This window comes from Rhizoctonia solani, chromosome 3 (genome assembly GCF_016906535.1).
Source record: "Rhizoctonia solani chromosome 3, complete sequence".
Classification (NCBI taxonomy): Eukaryota; Fungi; Basidiomycota; class Agaricomycetes; order Cantharellales; family Ceratobasidiaceae; genus Rhizoctonia; species Rhizoctonia solani.
The window spans coordinates 72654-90802 of record NC_057372.1 but is presented as its reverse complement, the minus strand read 5'-3'; the positions used below and the strand labels follow the sequence as shown (position 1 = coordinate 90802).

At 43.5% G+C, this 18149-nt stretch overlaps 3 protein-coding genes across 3 annotated transcripts; 1 reads left to right on the top strand and 2 right to left on the bottom strand.

Moving 5' to 3' along the window:
• Positions 1-2207: 2207 nt before the first annotated feature.
• RhiXN_02435 (uncharacterized protein) lies at positions 2208-2484 on the bottom strand (the record flags this gene model as incomplete). Its single annotated transcript, XM_043322254.1, has 2 exons — positions 2208-2345; positions 2398-2484. 2 exons carry the CDS (start codon positions 2482-2484, stop codon positions 2208-2210), a joined length of 225 nt encoding a protein of 74 aa, XP_043177750.1.
• A 2783-nt stretch (positions 2485-5267) lies between these two features.
• On the top strand, positions 5268-5749 carry RhiXN_02434 (uncharacterized protein; the record flags this gene model as incomplete). The annotated part of the gene is made up of 3 exons (XM_043322253.1): positions 5268-5475; positions 5524-5642; positions 5693-5749. 3 exons carry the CDS (start codon positions 5268-5270, stop codon positions 5747-5749), a joined length of 384 nt encoding a protein of 127 aa, XP_043177749.1.
• A 1157-nt stretch (positions 5750-6906) lies between these two features.
• On the bottom strand, positions 6907-7528 carry RhiXN_02433 (hAT family dimerization protein; the record flags this gene model as incomplete). The annotated part of the gene is made up of 2 exons (XM_043322252.1): positions 6907-7293; positions 7343-7528. The coding sequence occupies 2 exons, from the start codon at positions 7526-7528 to the stop codon at positions 6907-6909; spliced, it is 573 nt and encodes a 190-aa protein (XP_043177748.1).
• Between the last annotated feature and the right edge of the window lie 10621 nt (positions 7529-18149).

Genomic DNA, 18149 nt, shown 5'->3' with positions numbered 1-18149 from the left:
AAACACATAATATGAATACCACAAAGCCCAGAGTAATGGATTACATAGTTCCAGGAGAATGGCTCGGGCTCCAAACCAATTGGGAGTAATCAAACGGAGCTGGACAGTCTCCGGGCCTAGGCCTTGCATTTAAGTATTGAATACCATTACGGCACAAAGTGAAAATATAAATGTACTAAGCTGTCAATGCAATGACGTATGTTAAAGGGCTTAAAACATGTTGCGAGATGTTATGTGTCAATAGGTGCGTTGCAGGGTGTAATTATAATGATCTACTCTACACTATGTAAGTAGAACTTGGGCCTCCTCCAATGCTTGGCTTGGACCAACATCAGCGGCAATTGGCAAGCCTGTATAAAATTTACATAAAAAGACTGGATAACCTTTCAGACATCAATCAAACAAGTAAAAAGGGATGTTGTGGTACCCTATAGCCAGTACAGCTAACATAGCAAGGATTTAAGCCCTTGTAATACAAGACCCAGAAAGCTTGAGAGCATTCATTTGGTCATAAATGTGAGCAGGTGTTTTGGAGTATCACGTATGACACTTTAAAGAGCTCATCGGGCATTTCAAAGTATTCCAGGAGTTTTGGGGGTCCTGTAGCGCAAGCCAAAGTGCCGCCCAATCGACTGAGATTTTGTACGTACAGCTGAACCCTTTAATTGTAATACAGCAGCGTATTTCCGAGTCCAGCATCCGCTCATCTAATATGTGCCTAGAAAGACAATCCGTTGTGGCCAAGGTATTTGTCTTGTCTACACTTTGATCTTCTTTGATGTATTTGTGGCGTCACAATGTGTAAACACAGTAGTGTGTGTCTGTATGCATGATATCTAATAAGGCTATATGCTGCCGGATTGTACGTGTGATAGACGTTAATTGACCGTGGAGCTGGTATACCCTGTGTTTGTGCTGACGTTGGTCACATATTCAGCTCCTTTAAATTGGATGAGCGGCGTCCTTTGGAATAAAATGTGTAGACAAGGAGCTCTAGTCCAAGATTGAATGCCATAGGCGCACATCAACTGTACTTATGTTTGGTGACGAAACCAACAACTTGGCTCGCCTGATACATAATTTTGTGCATACATGAATGTGAGGATCAATCTAAGAACGCTAACCCCACAGTGATATTGGGTAAATTTATTAGGGGCTCTGGGTTGGAGCTTTTGGAGACGTGCAAGACCCGATTTAGGCGTAGGGTTACGCAGCAACGAGAGTAGTTAGTCACCGGATTCTTGGTCGTGCTTGCTCGGCCAGACCTCCACATGTACAGCGCGTTTGACCCCCATTGCGCCTTCACTCCCATCTTTTCGACTCGCCAGCTCATTCGCTTTCATTGTTACACATAGGGAGTGCACCTATTACTCTTATCAATGAAATACCTAAGGACTCCGATCCAAGGTGCTCCCGAGGTTGCCCCGAGGTCGCCTAGAGGTATCCGATCCGGCGGTTTTCCTTCACTGCTGGTATCACCTTCGAAAACTCTGAAATGAACCGTCAGGATCTGCCTCGCCCAAGCCCAGCAACTAAGTCTCCTTGTCCCACCGGTTACACGTGACCGGTTCATATTCTGTCTCCGCAACTGCCCCAATACCCTCGGTTACCAACCTGATTGCCATCCACCAATTAGCAACCAGCGACCGACAACCGGCGACCTGCGACACACCTTTGCTACGCGACATTGATCTTTGTCATTTATTTTTTTACCAAGAGTTTGTACATGGTCATAGTCTTATAATGAAATATACTGATACTTAAAATCCGGGTGGGCGCCCCTTGAGAACACAGGCCCAAGGCAAGTGACAGGAGGTTGCACACATCAGGGAACCAGAAGGTTGGCTACAGCCGGTTTGCGGACTTTACTGGATTTTGCAATGCCGAAGCCGGCTGTGGCAGAGCACAATTAGGGAGATTTTGCCGTAACCGGCTATACTGAGGTGCGGGATATGGTTAACAGTTACTATTGTTTTTTTTACTCAGAATAATCGATTTATGGTCACAAACGGCATCAATTTTATCCAAAATAAGAGTGCTTCATAACTACAGATTCTTTAAACAAAGGTACATGTCCGTGCTCTCAAGATCCCAGAGTACATGAATGGATTCCCTTATCCCAGGGGAAATTACAACGCAAGAGCAAACAATTGAATGCGTGAATATAAAATTACGCTTCTTAAGATCAGTCAACTCAATGTATCCAGTTATCCTGCTCCAACAACCCCTTGATTTTGTCCATTTTGCTGGTTAATTTGTGCTTGAAGGTCATGGGCCTCTTGTTCAGCGCGCTGCTGACCCTCTTTGGCTATTCGTACTTGATTTTGTAAAGATTGGATGTCTTGCTCAATAAAACTGCTTTAACTTCAGCTCAGTCGATAAGGCGCATGTACTCACCTCTCTCATCTGTCTCCTGGACTGCCCGGGAGGCGGGGGATCTTCCGCATCATTACGAACCGGGTTCTCACAATTTTGACAAGGCATAGTCAAGTCAGGTAAGAACAATGGCAACCATGGTCCAAGAGCTCAATGTCTCACTGAGCGGAATGTCTCAATTTAGGGAGATTAGCACCGCCACCGCAATGACCAAGTCATTGTCTTGCCGCTTTTAAAATTTCTCTTGCTGTTGTCCTCTGCACTCCATCCTAAGCCCTCACCCTCACCCAAACCTATCATCCTTTATTTAAAGGCTATCTCAAGTGTTACTGCGTTTAAGACCACAGTACTCAAGGTAGAATTACTTGCTTACAGCGCTTGAGTGCTCAATGAATGGCTACATGTATGATATGCCGCCCGTCTTTGTATATACACGGATGCTAAATTTGTATCCTTTCTAGGAGTTAGTTAGCTCATTGGTACATGGTATGTGTGCTCTAATTGTGCTGATAAACAGTTATTAGGTACTAGTTTATGGCTCAACACATATCGGACACAACATGAAACACAATCGCTCTCCTACAACCAATTCAGATAGGCAGGTTTCTCACTATACTTCAACTACAATACTTAACTGACGAGTACACTTACCCAATGACCTAACCATGCTGAAGTTATGATTGTGCCCGCTGCAATACCAGGAGTCTTAACACTTACAGCGTGCTTGACAATGGTGAGCTCTGTTCACACTTCAACCCAAATTTGCCTTAAAACATATTTCTGACGGCTTGATGATGCCCACGCTAGGTTTATACGCCTTATGGGTGGGAAGGGAACCAAGAAGCACGACTGGGTGCTCACGGTGTTTAGCATTCTTTGTTCCTGTACATAAATTATCAATGAATATCACGTCAGCTGAAATTTTCCTATGAATCGCAATGAAACTACGAGTAAAGTGAACAAATACATATAAAAAACCTGCCAAATTTCTCCCCCCCCCCCGGTCCCCCAATATAACTGGCCAAATCCACGGCTGCAACTGGTTTTGACATTTGCAGCTATGGATTTAGGCTTTGCGCGATCCCAAAATCGCTCAACCTGTTGTTTGTCAAAGCCGGTTACGGTCTCCTTGCATAGTTTTACCAATTTTCGCGATCTTGTCCGGCTGTAGCTGGACACGCCGGACTTTTGCAGATCTCTGACGCAGGACATGAGACGGCTATAATAAATTATTCAATTTGTATACCTGAAAAACACTTGCCCATTGGAGAGATAAAAATACCCGTAAGCTAGCTATAGCATTGAACCAGCGTCGCGAAAATTTTCAGCCCGACTCAATCAGTTTGCATATTACATATCACACTCTACACTGATCCTCAATAGCCCTTTTGCATACACTTATTTCTGACTCAAAGCAATTCGGGCCATGCAAAGCGCCATTAGTATATTCCAATGTCTCTTGCTTGAGGTATATCACAACTATCCAATACTCAGTGTCCGGGAGTTGTATCGGCCATCAACGCTTGTGAGCATTCCCTGACGGTCTGCCCAGATCTGACAAGTGCTGCAGCAACACTATGCGGGCCCGGGATTGTTGTTTGGCACTTATGTTATTTTCTCAGCTTGCTACGACCCTAGACAATATGAGCATTTACTAAATATCAGCCCCTTTAGATTAAGGGTATTTTATTCGCGTATTGATAGACCGAACACAGTGTATCTTCATGGGAACTAATCAAGTTTCTTAATTTATCGACGTATATGCAGCAATGTGCCCGCTCCTCAAGCCTCGAAACCTTACCACGGCATCAAACTTGTAGATGGCGCATTTCATACTTGGATCGGGGCAAAACTACGGAACAGCATCAGACTCAGGAGTAGTGGTGAGTGTGGTGACCAACCTTGTGTCCCGGTGCCAAGGTGCGGGAATCTGGTCTAGAACATGATCATGCATGCAGCTCCCCAAAATTGACTCCCGGAGCAGAGGTCCGGGTCACATTCAAACTCCAATACCAACCAAATAAGAAATCCTTGTGAGCAGACAAGGTTGGCATTGTTATAATGCATCCAGACCGTTTGTTTGAAAACAACTACGTGGTCTTTGTCCCTCATGGAATCCCAACCCTTTCTTAGTCTAAGATAATTGAATTAATTTCGATTTTTGTTGAGCTTCAAACTTTGTGTACTCACCCTACAAGCCCTGTCAAGGACAACTTCAGTAAAATGATTACTGCGCATTATCGGGAGTGTTGTCTGTCAGCCTGTAGAATGTTGAGAGGTAGTGGGAATCTCTAAGTCAACACGACCAAGTTGGTCGATCCTTGCGCGCCCGTATTTGCAATGCACCCTGACAATCGATCCTTTATTCTAATTCTTATCAATCTACAGTCTGGATCTTATCTATGCTAGTGGCGTCTTACCGGGCCACTTGCTTGATCTGGGCCTGATCCTTATCTTATCTCAGCTCGACCTGAACCCTACCTAAGTCCAACCGGCCGGTTCAGCCTCAGAAAAAAATTGGCTGGGGTGCTGTGCAGGCTTTCCTATTGGACCATCCTGGCGCTTACTCAAGCCGAAAACCAGCTGACAATGGTCCCGCAGTGTAGTTATACATGCTTGCAAACCCCTTTGACATCGTGACCAAAGATCTATCACGTGGCTCTCATTTTTTATTCATATTTAAGGAGCTACATGCGAAACAATGCAAACCGCTCACAAGAGACCGGGGCAAACTACGCTAAGAATGAGAAAAGGGGGCACAACACAGAAAACAGAGAGAGAAAGGGACGACAAGCGAGGTAGTAAGCACAGGGTGGCCTTGAAGACCAGGTACAGATCACGTGACTCTCAACTACCTTCTTTGAGCCACGTTCGACTTCTACAATAGTAACATGGGAATCTTTACCTTGTTCTTGCAACGCAAGAGGCGTCTTCGTTTACGCCTGCCTGTTTACCTGCATGGTGAGATGCTACGGATCCCACTGAGCATCCTTGTCAGCCAAAGCAAGGATGGTTCATGCACAGTGGATCCGTATCACCTCTGGCATGCCTTGGCCCCCTATTTCGAAGATCTCCAAGTATACGAGGGCCGTATGATGGGTATGTAGGACTACTCTTCTAGCATGCTAAGCTAACCATATCTTGCAGTACTACACGATAACGATGCTCTTTTGGCAACACAGACAAGTCAGGGCTGGAAGTGTTCACTTCCTCGTCCTGGCACATCTGTGTTGTTTGAAAGTACTTTCTCCCTCAAAATTATACATGTACGTATTTCACTAATTTATTTCCAACTCGTGTTGATATTTCTTTCTAGCCACAGGACTGGGAAGATGACGGCAGTTCATTAACCTCCTGGACTTCATCTACCTGATACTTGTATACATACTATTCAACTATAATCTATCTTTCTGGGGTTCTTTGTGTCTGTGCCACTAGCTTGTCCTCAACCTCATTACAACACTGTGAAACCAACACCTAGTGTACATAGCGAATTAAGATCCGGGAACCTTAATAAAAGTTAAGGAAAAGACTAAAAAGATGAGTTTAATTTATCTGACATTAATCAATTTGACCTTCACGGTAATTTACATTCCAAGAAACGTATCCCCGACACCGGAGATCACTCTAAAATATCCGACGTGTATCCACCCGTAGATACTACCCGATAGGCGTTGATCGGCGCGGATCGGCGGCGGATCGAGTAAAGTGCGCACAAAGCGGATTACCAGCGGATTAGCGCGGCGCACTGCAAATCATGACCCCACAAACCAAGAAGTAAGCGCCAGTTTATACCCGTTTGCAACTCAAACACCGAGCCAGACGGGCAAAGTCTCTGCCTTGCTTCCCGGCACATAGTGGGTCCAGTCAGTACCAGTTTCGTCATCGGCAGCCGATGCCGACCGTCCGGTCCACATCTGTGGGCGCTCCATGGACAGGACAACAACCGATGCCAACCGTGCATTTGAACCCACCGTATTTGGGGCTGACAACACCCGTAATCGCGAGTAAGTGTAGTTGTTCCTCCGTAGACCCTGATTACTAAGCGCCTCCGAAATCGAGCAAGCAGAAAGGTCCCTGTCTCGGAATTGCTAACTCACGGACCAGGCCCACGGTTGTATGGCATATATGGTTAATGTATATAAATAAATCACTCCGTGTCAATCGGCACCGTCGAAATAGCACCATCACCCAGAGCACCGTCGAGATGACGAGCCATAAGGTTGAGGGTCCGAGTATATACAGTAAGCGGAACGTCTGGACGACGTCGTAAAGAGTGCTTCAAAATCTGAAGCGATTCGACCTTACCGGCCGAAATGCGGTTGCGGGACTGGGTGCATGTCATCCTAATCAATGAAAACACGCGTTCTGAAGAAACCCATGAGGCCTATGCTGGTAAAATGTTGAGCGCAAGCTGATAAACTAATGGAAGTTCACTAGATTTTGTCTAAAGAGTACATTAGTAAATACTATTGATATATGCTATGGGAACCTCAATTACCTTCCAAAACTCGATGGCTGTCATGCCCTTCAACTTCTCTGGCGGAATAACCTTCTGCTCAAGGAATGCTTTGTGCTCAAGCTTAACCAATGCAAGGTTTCGAGCGTTGATATCGGATCAAAGAACTGTTGAGCTGGATGAATCAACCGTGCTAGGGGTGGGAGAGCCGTTGGAGCTGAGTTCAAGTTCCAGTGAAGCTGGTGAATGAGGGCGCAAGTTGGAGGGGACGAAGTTGGATTGTACTCGGTACAATAGCTAGAAACGGGCCGCAAATCACCTTCGTTGACTAAAAATGCTTCGTGCCCACGAGTAAGGTTCCCATTGGCGGCCTGGCTAGCCGTATGCGCGACTGTTACCATGGTACTTTGTGTGGCATTCTGACGCCTAGCTTCCTGCTCTTCAAGGCATTGTAATAGCTACAACAATGGTTAGAAGTGACCAGAAATCAAGGCCGTCATAGCTTACATGTTCTTGGACAAGTTCCTTTGCTTTCAGCGCCTCTTCAGATGACCAATACTTCTCGATCCAGAAGTAACGAATGGACGGGTTGAGCGCCATTGCAAGGGCATGAGCCGGCAAAGATCTGGATTTCTTGACATAATCCTCAAGCTTAGCAATCCCGGCATCAATCGCATGCGATAGTGCAGGCATTTGAGATCGGAGTGTTTTCCAGCGTTGAATGAGTGCATGGTAGATTAAAAGAGTAAATGCAAGAGTTGGTGTTTTCTTGGAGGACAGCAGCTCTTGTGTTCGGTGAGCTACATTGAGAATTGTTTAAATATCCTCAAGGACCTCGGAATCCTTATGTGATATTAGGTGCTGGGTGAGCGCGGGAGTCAATGCAATGTATCTGCTGATGGGCTAAAATGGATAACTCTATCAGGTCAATTGAATGAAAACAATAGACAAAATTGTTACGTACCTGATATAAGTAGATAAACCTGTCAATCATATTGCGGGTTGAGGACCATCTGGTCTCAACATCAAGGATAAGCTCAAGCTGCTGTATGTGTTACTGTATTTGTGACCATACACTGTCAATCCATTTATGCGTAAAAAGAAATGTGATCACAATTCCCATCCCAAATGGTCTTCTGTAAGCCTTGTCGCCATTGCCCAAAGCGCAAGGCAACAATAGCTGCTTGGCAACGTGAAAGAACATTCTTCAGGAGCAAATCAACATTGGGCTGGTAGTTAGGATGGATTGATGGGTGTTTATGCTGGAAAATCTCGGCTAAAGCAATAAGATTCTTGAGTATAGCCTGTATGGCAATGTTGACAATGTGTGGGAAGCACCTGCGGTTAAATTGTTGTTGAAAGACACACAAAGTCGTCAACGCAGAGGGGCCAAATGTATTCAAAGTAAGACAAAAATTCCAAGTGCACGGGGAGAATTCTTTGGAAGATCTCTTCCGGTCCTGTACAGTACATGCAGAATAGACGCTGAATACACAATATTCCAACAATTGTGACATGATTAGCCAAGTAAAAAGTCTGAAAATACTGCGACGCGCTGTAGCCTGTTCCCATATTGATCAAACAAAAGACCGCAATTGCGCATATACTCCTCTAGTTGCGCCATTAAGGTATTGTTGTTGCTTGCATTATCAAGTGTAATCATTCCCAGCTAAAGAAGTATCAACATAAGTACTTCATTCTATATGTAAAGTTACAGCCAAATAGACATACTTTTTTGGTAACACCATATTCATCCAGGACCTCAAAGAATGTCTCTGCCAAATTAGATCCAGTGTGACTGCCCTCAATTACTTGGAGTGTAATTAGGTAGTCAACCATCTTGAGCTAGCCAAAGAATTGCACAGTGATGCACATAAGTGAGCATTGAGACTTGTCTGACCAAGAGTCTGCAGTGCATGAAACTTGACCAGGGGGATTCTAAAAGCATGGGAGTCATTAGAACATGTATTTGCAGAAGAACAATAACTTCATACCTTAATTTTATTCTTGATGCGTTGTTTCTTGGCTTTGCACAGCTTTCCAATGTGATGGGCCACAGTATGACAGATAGGAATGTCTCTGATAAATGCATTTCCTTGTGCTATGTAGCTGAAAAAGAACTAGAACCCCTAATGTGTGAGAGTGTTCAATGACTACTGTCCTAGACGTCTGTAAGGGGCGTCAAGGCAGTGGGTGCTTGTGGCTGTATGGAGCTAAGTAAAACCGCATAAGGCGGTGGGGGTGCTACCTACAACAACTAACTACCTAAGTACAATGGCCAGGGCCTTAAGGGCAATGGCAGAGTATGTATCTACAGTGAGGAAGTTGCTCAAGGCAATGAGTACAGGTGGAAGCTTCTTAGTGGTTACCAGCCTAAGGCCTTGTACAATATGAGAGATGCAACAAGAGGTAATCAACCTGGGTGTTACCATGGTTGGTTGGCCTCCTTATATATTACAGAGAGAGAGCTATTTACAAACACATCATATGCAATACTGAATCAAATAAGAACCCCGCTCTGTAGTTGGTCTTACTCATGCGTACGTGTCACTGACATGTCATAATGATGTCATCAGGTGGAGGTGGCTATGTATGATGAGTAAGCGCGGATGGGGACGTGGCTTGACGCTTAGCGTATGATATAAGCGCCGAAGTCACGTGATTGAAAATGTTGTCCAATTGTCTTTGTTTAAATTTGAGAAAATGGGAATAAATTCCCTGGTATTGAGTGTGTCTACAACAACTACAATGCACATATGAGCCATGATATAAGTAAATTGTTAGAAGTAACTCACAATGTTGTCCTTGGCAAACCACTCAACCAAGTATTTTAAAATTCCTTGAAGGGTGCTTGACTTGTTGACCTCCTTTTTAGCTTTGAAACCTTCAAGTTTATGGCCAATACATTTGCAAACAGCCTGATATGCACTTGCATGCTGCTTTTGCAGGTGTGATTGGATTGCATACAAAACACCACCTTCTTCATTATTCTTCCATGTACGCTGGATCCCCAGCTTCCTGTACCAGAGATGATTGAGTATTAAAGCTCTAGCTAGCACAATGAAATATTGGTTTAACTTACAAGCACTCTATACATCTGTCATAAACAGAGGAAAATAGAACTAGCCAGAATTGAACCAGCTTGACCACTAAGCCATAGAGCCCTATTGTCCTAGATGTTTGTAAGGACGTTGAGGAGGTGGGCGCTTGCGGCCAGGTGTGTCTAAGTAAAAACTGCTTAAGGCGGTGAGCAAGCTACCTACAACAACAACCAGCTATACTACAATGACCAAGGCCGTAAGGGCAATGGTGAGCTATGTATGTACAGTGAGGAAGCCGCTTAAGGCGGTGTGAACTATGTAAGCTAAGTGGTTACTGGGCTGTAGGGCCCTTGTACAATGGGTGAATGCAACAAGAGGTAATTGACCTGGGTGTTACCATGGTTGGTTGGCCTCCTTATATATTCTACAGAGTGACTAATTACAAATACATTATATCAAATATGTGATCCAATAAGAACCCTGCTCCGCAGTTGGTCTTACTCATGCATATGTGTCACTGACGTGTCAATGATGACGTCATAGGTGGAGGTGGCTATGTGTGATGAGTAAGCGTGGATGGGGACGTGGCTTGGCGCTTGGCGTATGGTATAAGCGCCAAAGTCACGTGATCAAAAATGTTGTTTGTTTGACTTTGTTTAAATTTGAGAAAATTGGAATAAATTCCGTGGTATCAATTGTGTCTACAACACCTATCATTCCTCTGCTGACAACCCATGATTACACCTGCAACCCCCCAAATTTGGGCTTGGGCCAGCATGCAACCACTTGTACTGGTCATGTGACCATGTCCAGGACAACATCTTAAATGTTGACCCCAGGGGTGTTTCAAGTTGGCCAGCTTGTGTTTCATGCAGGCTTCATCTGCAAGGCAAAGCTCTGCAACCTCCTTGCTTGTAGGTACTGAAGGAAGGTTGGTGGCTTCAACATATAGCCATCAATCATTTGCACAGGATGCACATGCATGGGTAGAGGTATTGTAATGGGGATGAGTGTTGTATGTTGGCAGTCACTATGGGGTGATAATATCTTGAATACCAGTATATCAGTAAAAGTCATCTTTTTTCAGTATGATTTGGCCTGAAAACTACAATGTCAGTATGCCTTCCTCAGTACAAATTAGACCAAGGGAGAATTGATACTTAAATTTAGCATATATTGGCCTTGATAACAGTTCAATTCCTACTTAAATACAGATTCTTATTTTCAGTATTTTAACCTTATACAATAAGTATTGAAATAGATAAGGTTAATAGACCTCAGATGGGCTGATCACCACTGGGACAGTCCAGTAGCACAACAGCAGCTTGGCTTCAGCCTCTAATTTTTGGTACACTGTGGCTCAGCAGCAGTCCCAACCATCCTGCTAAGTCTCAAGACCATTGGGTGTTCAGGGTCTGACCACTCTCAAGTCCACCAATGCAAAATTTCAAATTGGATGTACAGCATTGAACTATCATAAGCTCTATAAGGCTTATATCAATGAATCAGGAAGGATGAGATTGATTAGAGAGCTACTCTAGTTCTAACCTCATTCTCATATATGTTCTGGCTGCTGAGCAATTCAGGTATCTTTGTTGCCACTGTTCAGGGTCCATGTGGGACCATCCCACAGATTCCTTTTTTTTTCAATTCTACCTGTCTGTTCTATATACATCTGTAGCTGCTCTCAATACATGCTCATCAGTTCTAGCCTCACTCTCATATATCTTCTGTAATTGATACTCTATTCTAAGTCTCACTTATCCACAGTCCAAATCATATCTATGCTGGTGACATCCTACCAGGCTATTCACTTGGTCTAGGCCTGATCTTTATCTTACCTGAGCCCAACCTGACATATTTCCATGCCCAAACCACAGTCCAGCCTTGGAAAAAAAAATTTGCTGAAGTGCTGTGACTTGAAAAAAAAATAGATATCAAGTAACATGTTGGATCTACAAAGACTACTACTTTGTCTTCTTGGAATGGTTATGATATATCATATAAACCCAGTTGTTTCCTCCCCCCTTATAGCTCCAGATCCGGTCACCTTGTATGCATGGGATAAATTCCCAATATTCAAATACAAACTGTATTGATTTTCTGTACCCACTGGCACAGGTGGCTTGATTGGCTTTGTCTTCCTGTTCAAGCTGTTTTATGATGGGGTCCAAAACAACTGCTTGATATGAATCCCACATCTGCCCATGGTCCTTCATGACCCAATCATCAGGGAATAGTTGAGAAATAACATTCTGGAACCCTGCCCAAGAAATACAGCTCTTGCACTTAACTCCAGGACCAACTGAATTTTTCCATAGTTTCAGCTGAAATGGACATTCAAAGCTCTGCAAGTTTGGCACCTCTGTTTGATCCTATTTACCCCCCCTGGATCCAAGGGGGGGTTGGTGCACTCAGCTCCAAATCCACTGATTATGTAATCATAAAATTGGGGAGAATTCAGAGCTTTCTGTTGATAGTATACATTGTGGGTCCTCCTTAGCCCTGTGGGCATCCAAATTGGGAATGTTTCCCCTCTGCTCCTTAAAATAAATTTCAAAAATTTCAAAAAAATAAATAAATAAAAGGGTTCATAGGCATCAAGCATTAATTTTTGGGAAATTTTCATAGACAAACACAATACCATACATTTTGTTCCAATTCTCTCAAATTTAAACAAAGATATAAGGACAACTTATTCAATCACATGACCTTGTATTACTGTCATAAACAGAGGAAAATAGAACTAGCTGGAATTGAACCAACTTGAACACTAAGCCATAGAGCCCTATCATTCCTCTGCTGACAACCCATGATTAGACCTGCTACCCCCCCCCAAATTTGGGCTTGGGCCAGCATGCAATCACTTGTACTTGTCATGACCCATGCCTTTGCTGGCATGTCTCCTGACCAAACCACCTACTAATAGGATATTCCACAGTCTTTAGAAGGCTGCATATGCTCACATATATGCAGTCAGAACTGTCATTACTCTAAGTGCTCATGACTTAGAGACTGACAGTCCACCAGGGTCACATGACCTCCCCCCCTCCAGTCCTTCATCCAACACTATACTAAACCACTATGGATTTGAGGTGAGGGGGGGGATGACATAATCTCTTCTATAATCATATATTATTCAGACCTTGCCCATGGGCCTTTACATTGGCCTGCAGCAAGGGGGGCAGGGGGAGTGCAACATCCCCCAGCAACACATATTATTCATATATCACTGTGCATCATATATACTATATATATCTTTGACAGTGGATATATATGGTAATAACCCTTCCAGATATGGGTTATGACATTGAAAACAAACTTCTTACCTATACCCAGTATATATATGCATATATATGTGTATATGTATTGCCTACAGGGGATGTTGGGATGATTAATGTCCTTACATTGAAGATGCATCATATATATGAAGATTGAAGGTCAACCCCCTGGTCCTTGGATTGCCTTAAATGGTAACTCTCCTTCCCAAACAGGAAATACCTATGTCAAGAAGGTATTGAACAAGGAGTTACCAAATAAGGAAGCCCCCCTTCCCTTTTGGGAAGATTACAAATCAACCATGACAAAGCAACCATGCTTAGTCATCACAGATTATGTAATTGATGATTATGTAATTGGTGCTGACACATATGGATTAGTCATGATTTTGAATTGGCACAGCCACACCACATGACCATATATGCCATCTCAAATCATGTCCCATTTGTCATGGTATTGCCACTGTCATGTGATTGTGGCTGTGCAGGTGACCAGCTATTCTGGGCTGGATTGGGGAATAGGATTACCATAAAAGGAAATTTGGATGAGTCATCATTTGAGTGTGGCTGTGCACACCATGTGGATGACTCATCCTTCTAGAAGGTTCTGGAGCTTCTTTTCTTCCAACTTCTTCCAAATATAGCTTCTTTGTTGTACACCACTGTAAGGTGGGTACACACTAGTGGGTTGGGTGCTTAAGGCTGTAACTAATACAATGTAAGGCTGACTACTCTATGGTATCTAGACTAACTACTGGCTAACCGCTTACAGTGGCGTCTACTGTGCTAACTTTGTTGACAAGGGGGCCTTAGGCCTAAGAGGTGTGGTGAGTGTGACAAAGGGGTTAATATCTGACTACTGGGGCTGGCTACTTAGCTGGCTGGGGGGTATCCTCCTCAATGAGTATGAGACAAGGTAAAATTGACTTGGGATCTCCAAGCAATTTTCCTGCTGTATATATAATCAAAGGGGCACTATCTACATGGTCTGTGCATGTGAGAAAAGAAGTGTACATATGAATTAAGAAGAATGCTGTGGGCTGCGCAGAAGCGTGGATTTCTCCTAAGCGCCCTTGGCACAGCATCTTGGCGTGGCATCTCAGCGCTTATTACGCTGAGATCATGAGATTAAAAAACAAAAGATATCAAGTCCGTAAAAAATACTGAAAATAACAGAAAAATTGTCCAATTCTAATGGTATAAATCTCAGGGGTGTAACATTCTTCTGCACTGGAACTTCTTTTCACTGGTCCTTTTACTGCTTTCTGATTGGCAAATCAAAGAAGACCCTGATGCTTCTTTGACTCATCCTGCTTCTTGAGGCTGTGTTGCAATTTGAAATATGTATATAGACCCAAGTGAAGCCCAGGTATGTAAAGGGATGGGGACAGCTGCTTAAAAACCAGCTTGTTTTTCCCCCTGTCTTTGAACCCAAAAACTTAGATAGGTCCAGGGAGGCATGCTCCCTTAATGTGTGAACTTGTGACCATTTATTGGTGATCATATGACCATTGTGTGTAAACATGAGTACACATTTGATATCATGAACTCTCTCTATCATGATGTCAGAACATTAAGGTCTCCTTCAGGCAATGGAATGCTTTTGGTCCAGCTTCTATCCCCTTATCCTTGCTTAATCAACTGTGTATCTAACTAGTAATCATACCTTTCCCAAGTCAGCATAGGTCAAGATCATACTATTTATTCAGAAGGGACTGAGTCTTACAACATCAAGTACTACTTTGTACTCTTTCTGAGGGGGTTTGGGGTCCCCCCTCTATCTAGGTCATAGGAATAATAAGGTTCTTGGAGAGGGGAGAGCTTGGTTCAATTCCAGCTAAACTTACCTATTGACACATCTACTTACACTCAATGATCAACAACTTTTCCTATATAAGGAAGAAGTCTTTCTTACCTATCTGTCCTGGACATGGTCACATGACCAGTACAAGTGGTTGCATGCTGGCCCAAGCCCAAATTTGGGGGGTAGCAGGTGTAATCATGGGTTGTCAGCAGAGGAATAATAGGGCTCTATGGCTTAGTGGTCAAGCTGGTTCAATTCCAGCTAGTTCTATTTTCCTTTGTTTATGACACTATCAGTCAACTCTTGCTTCAAGACTACTTGAGAGGATTGATCTTCACCTCTAGCATACAGACATATGGTTAAGCACCCTTTCCTTCAGTTTGATCAGTACTTCCTTAGATCATGGTAGGGATGGTGTTATGGATATGACATTTCTTCTTTAATCTGTACTTATTTTATTAATTACACTAGTAATCTCACAGTAAATAAATGAGATAAAGATGCGAACTAAGGTTTTCAAGGTCCCTCTATCCAATAGTGACCTTTACAAAACCTACAAACCTCAGGAATACCCTTAATATGCGATGCCTTTTGCATATATGCTGTTTTCTCACTCATTTAAATATATATAAATTCAGCTGAGTAGATAAACAGTAACAAGTAATATTTCTCTTGTTTGTAGTATTTATTATTCAAGATTCTATCTTGTGGCTACACACAGAAATATTCAGGGTCCCCCCTGTCGCATAGGCAAGTGCTCCGGCGCTTAATCAGCCCTTAAGCGCCGACGCACTAAATGCGCCTTTTCTCCATCACCCGGGCATCCCACACTGCCGAATCGCTTGCGCTTAGGTGCGCATGTTTGTGCGCTCCAGAACGCTGGGTCAAACTCCCAAAACGGACAACATTTGGCTGAGTTATGCCCCATTTACTGTAAGTACCCAATGCAGAGGTATCCTACCTTTGGGACTGTTTACTCCAAGGATGAAACACTTAGCCTTGGGACATCTAAGGACCCACACAGGTAAATACTGCCTTGGGGCAAACATTGCCTTGGGGCAAATATTAGGATCTGTTGTTTGTTTACTATGTACCAAAGTATTGGCTCCCTCAAGTGTTTCAGTTGCCACATATACCTCCTGTACCCCCTCTTGGTATCAATCATGTATATACTTGTTTGTGCGCCTTCTCAGGGTATAAAAGGACCCTGTGAAGACGCTTCTAATGCATCCATTTATCCACTCTTATATATTGACATATACACACAAGCCTTTAACAGCTTATCTGCACATTTACTTTAGTGATTGACTCACTGTAAATAGCATAGGAGGTTATTTGGCGCACTAAGACCATAGGCCAGTCCCAACAGACACAGGGTAACCTATTAGTGTACTTACTGCAACCCTGTGCCCCTTGACTGTCACAGTTGTTGAGTTCAACATTGAGTATAGTGCAACAATACTGTAAGGATTGTTGTGATTGAGTGATAGTGTTTCAATCCACCATACCCCTTATATTGTAGATAGCTTTATCTACAATATGTCATAAATCCTAGATATATTTTAGGTAAACCCCATAAGTCTTAAGTCTTACTTAAGCATATATAAGTCCTATACTTATTAGGCAAATCCTATAAATCCTGTACATTAGTCAGGTAACCCTCTTACTTAAGGTACTATCCTAGAGACCTTAAGTATACATACCCTTAGTCAATTAGGCTTAAGTAACATTAGTCTAAGGTACTATACGTAACCAACCACCTGCACTTCATAGTTGCTAGACTATTTGTTAGGAGTTGTTATTCCTGATAACCTAGCCTATATTGTGCATATATTCTGTGCCTATATTCTGATTCTTAATACTAGTTCTAAGTTACTCCCATATACATTTTGTATATAGTAATTCTTTCTTACTCCTGTACTTACACAACTCTTAACAATAACAGGACTTATGGGTTGCTTTACTACTCAAACGCTAAACCTTTGTCTCAACCAACCTAGCGTTGGACAGTCCTTTCAACCAATCAGCAGCCGTGAGCGGGCGTGATGTGGAGCAGGTTTTCTGCAAGCGGGTGGATTGACTGTCTAAGGTTGCAGGTAGAGGGTGCAGTGACCGGGGGTATGCGGACAATTAAGACCTGTCTGCCTTGTAGTAATTTGGTACTAGGTGGGACCAACGCTGGTTTGATTATTAACAGCAAAAGGCAAGTCTGATCACCTGATTTCCCTTGTACTAGTACAGGAGGCTCTCTTGTTTGTTGGATCTAAGTGGCTGGGTGCAGAACGGTTTGCAACCAACGTAAGGTCAATTACCTAGTGTCCTAGACGTCTGTATGGACGTCAAGGAGGGGGGCGCTTGCGGCCGGATGTATCTAAGTGAGAAACCGCGTAAGGCGGCAACAAGCTATCCTACGACAACAACCGGCTATACTACAGTGACCAAGGCCGTAAGGGCAATGACCAGCTATGTAACTACAACAAGGAGGCCGCTTAAGGCGGTGTACACTGAGTGACTAAGTAGGTTACTGGGCTTAAGGCCCTCGTACAGTGGTGGGATGTGACGAGAGGTAATCAACCTGGGTGTTACCATGGTTGGTTGGCCTCCTTATATATTCTACAGGTTAGCTAATTACAAATGTACTATATCAAATACTGTATCAAATAAGAACCCCGCTCCGCAGTTGGCCTTACTCATGCATACGTGTCACTGACGTGTCATGGTGATGTCATTAGGTGGAGGTGGCTACGTGTGCTGAGGTAAGTGCGGGAGGGGACGTGGCTTGGCGCTTAGCGTATGATATAAGCGCCGAAGTCACGTGATTGAAAAGGTTGTCCATTTGTCTTCGTTTAAATTCGAGAAAATGGGAATAAATTCCCTGGTATCGATTGTGTCTACAACAGAACAAAATTAAATTGATAAAGCATTTTCCGAATGAAGTCGGGGTTGTTGAAATATGCGCGGAAGCGTGGGGTGGCAGGGAGGTACTGAAAGGTCTTTCGAGGTCAACCCTTGTAGTTGTAACGGGGTTTGTTGCATTTTGAACAGACATCCTCTTTGGCGTACTGTCCAGTGAATGCATGACATACGTTGAGACAGCAGTCAATGTTCTCTGGTTCAACGCTGGAGAGAGCGGCAATACATGTCCTCAAGCGTTGGGTACTCATGAGTTGAAGCTTATGTTGGTAAGAATA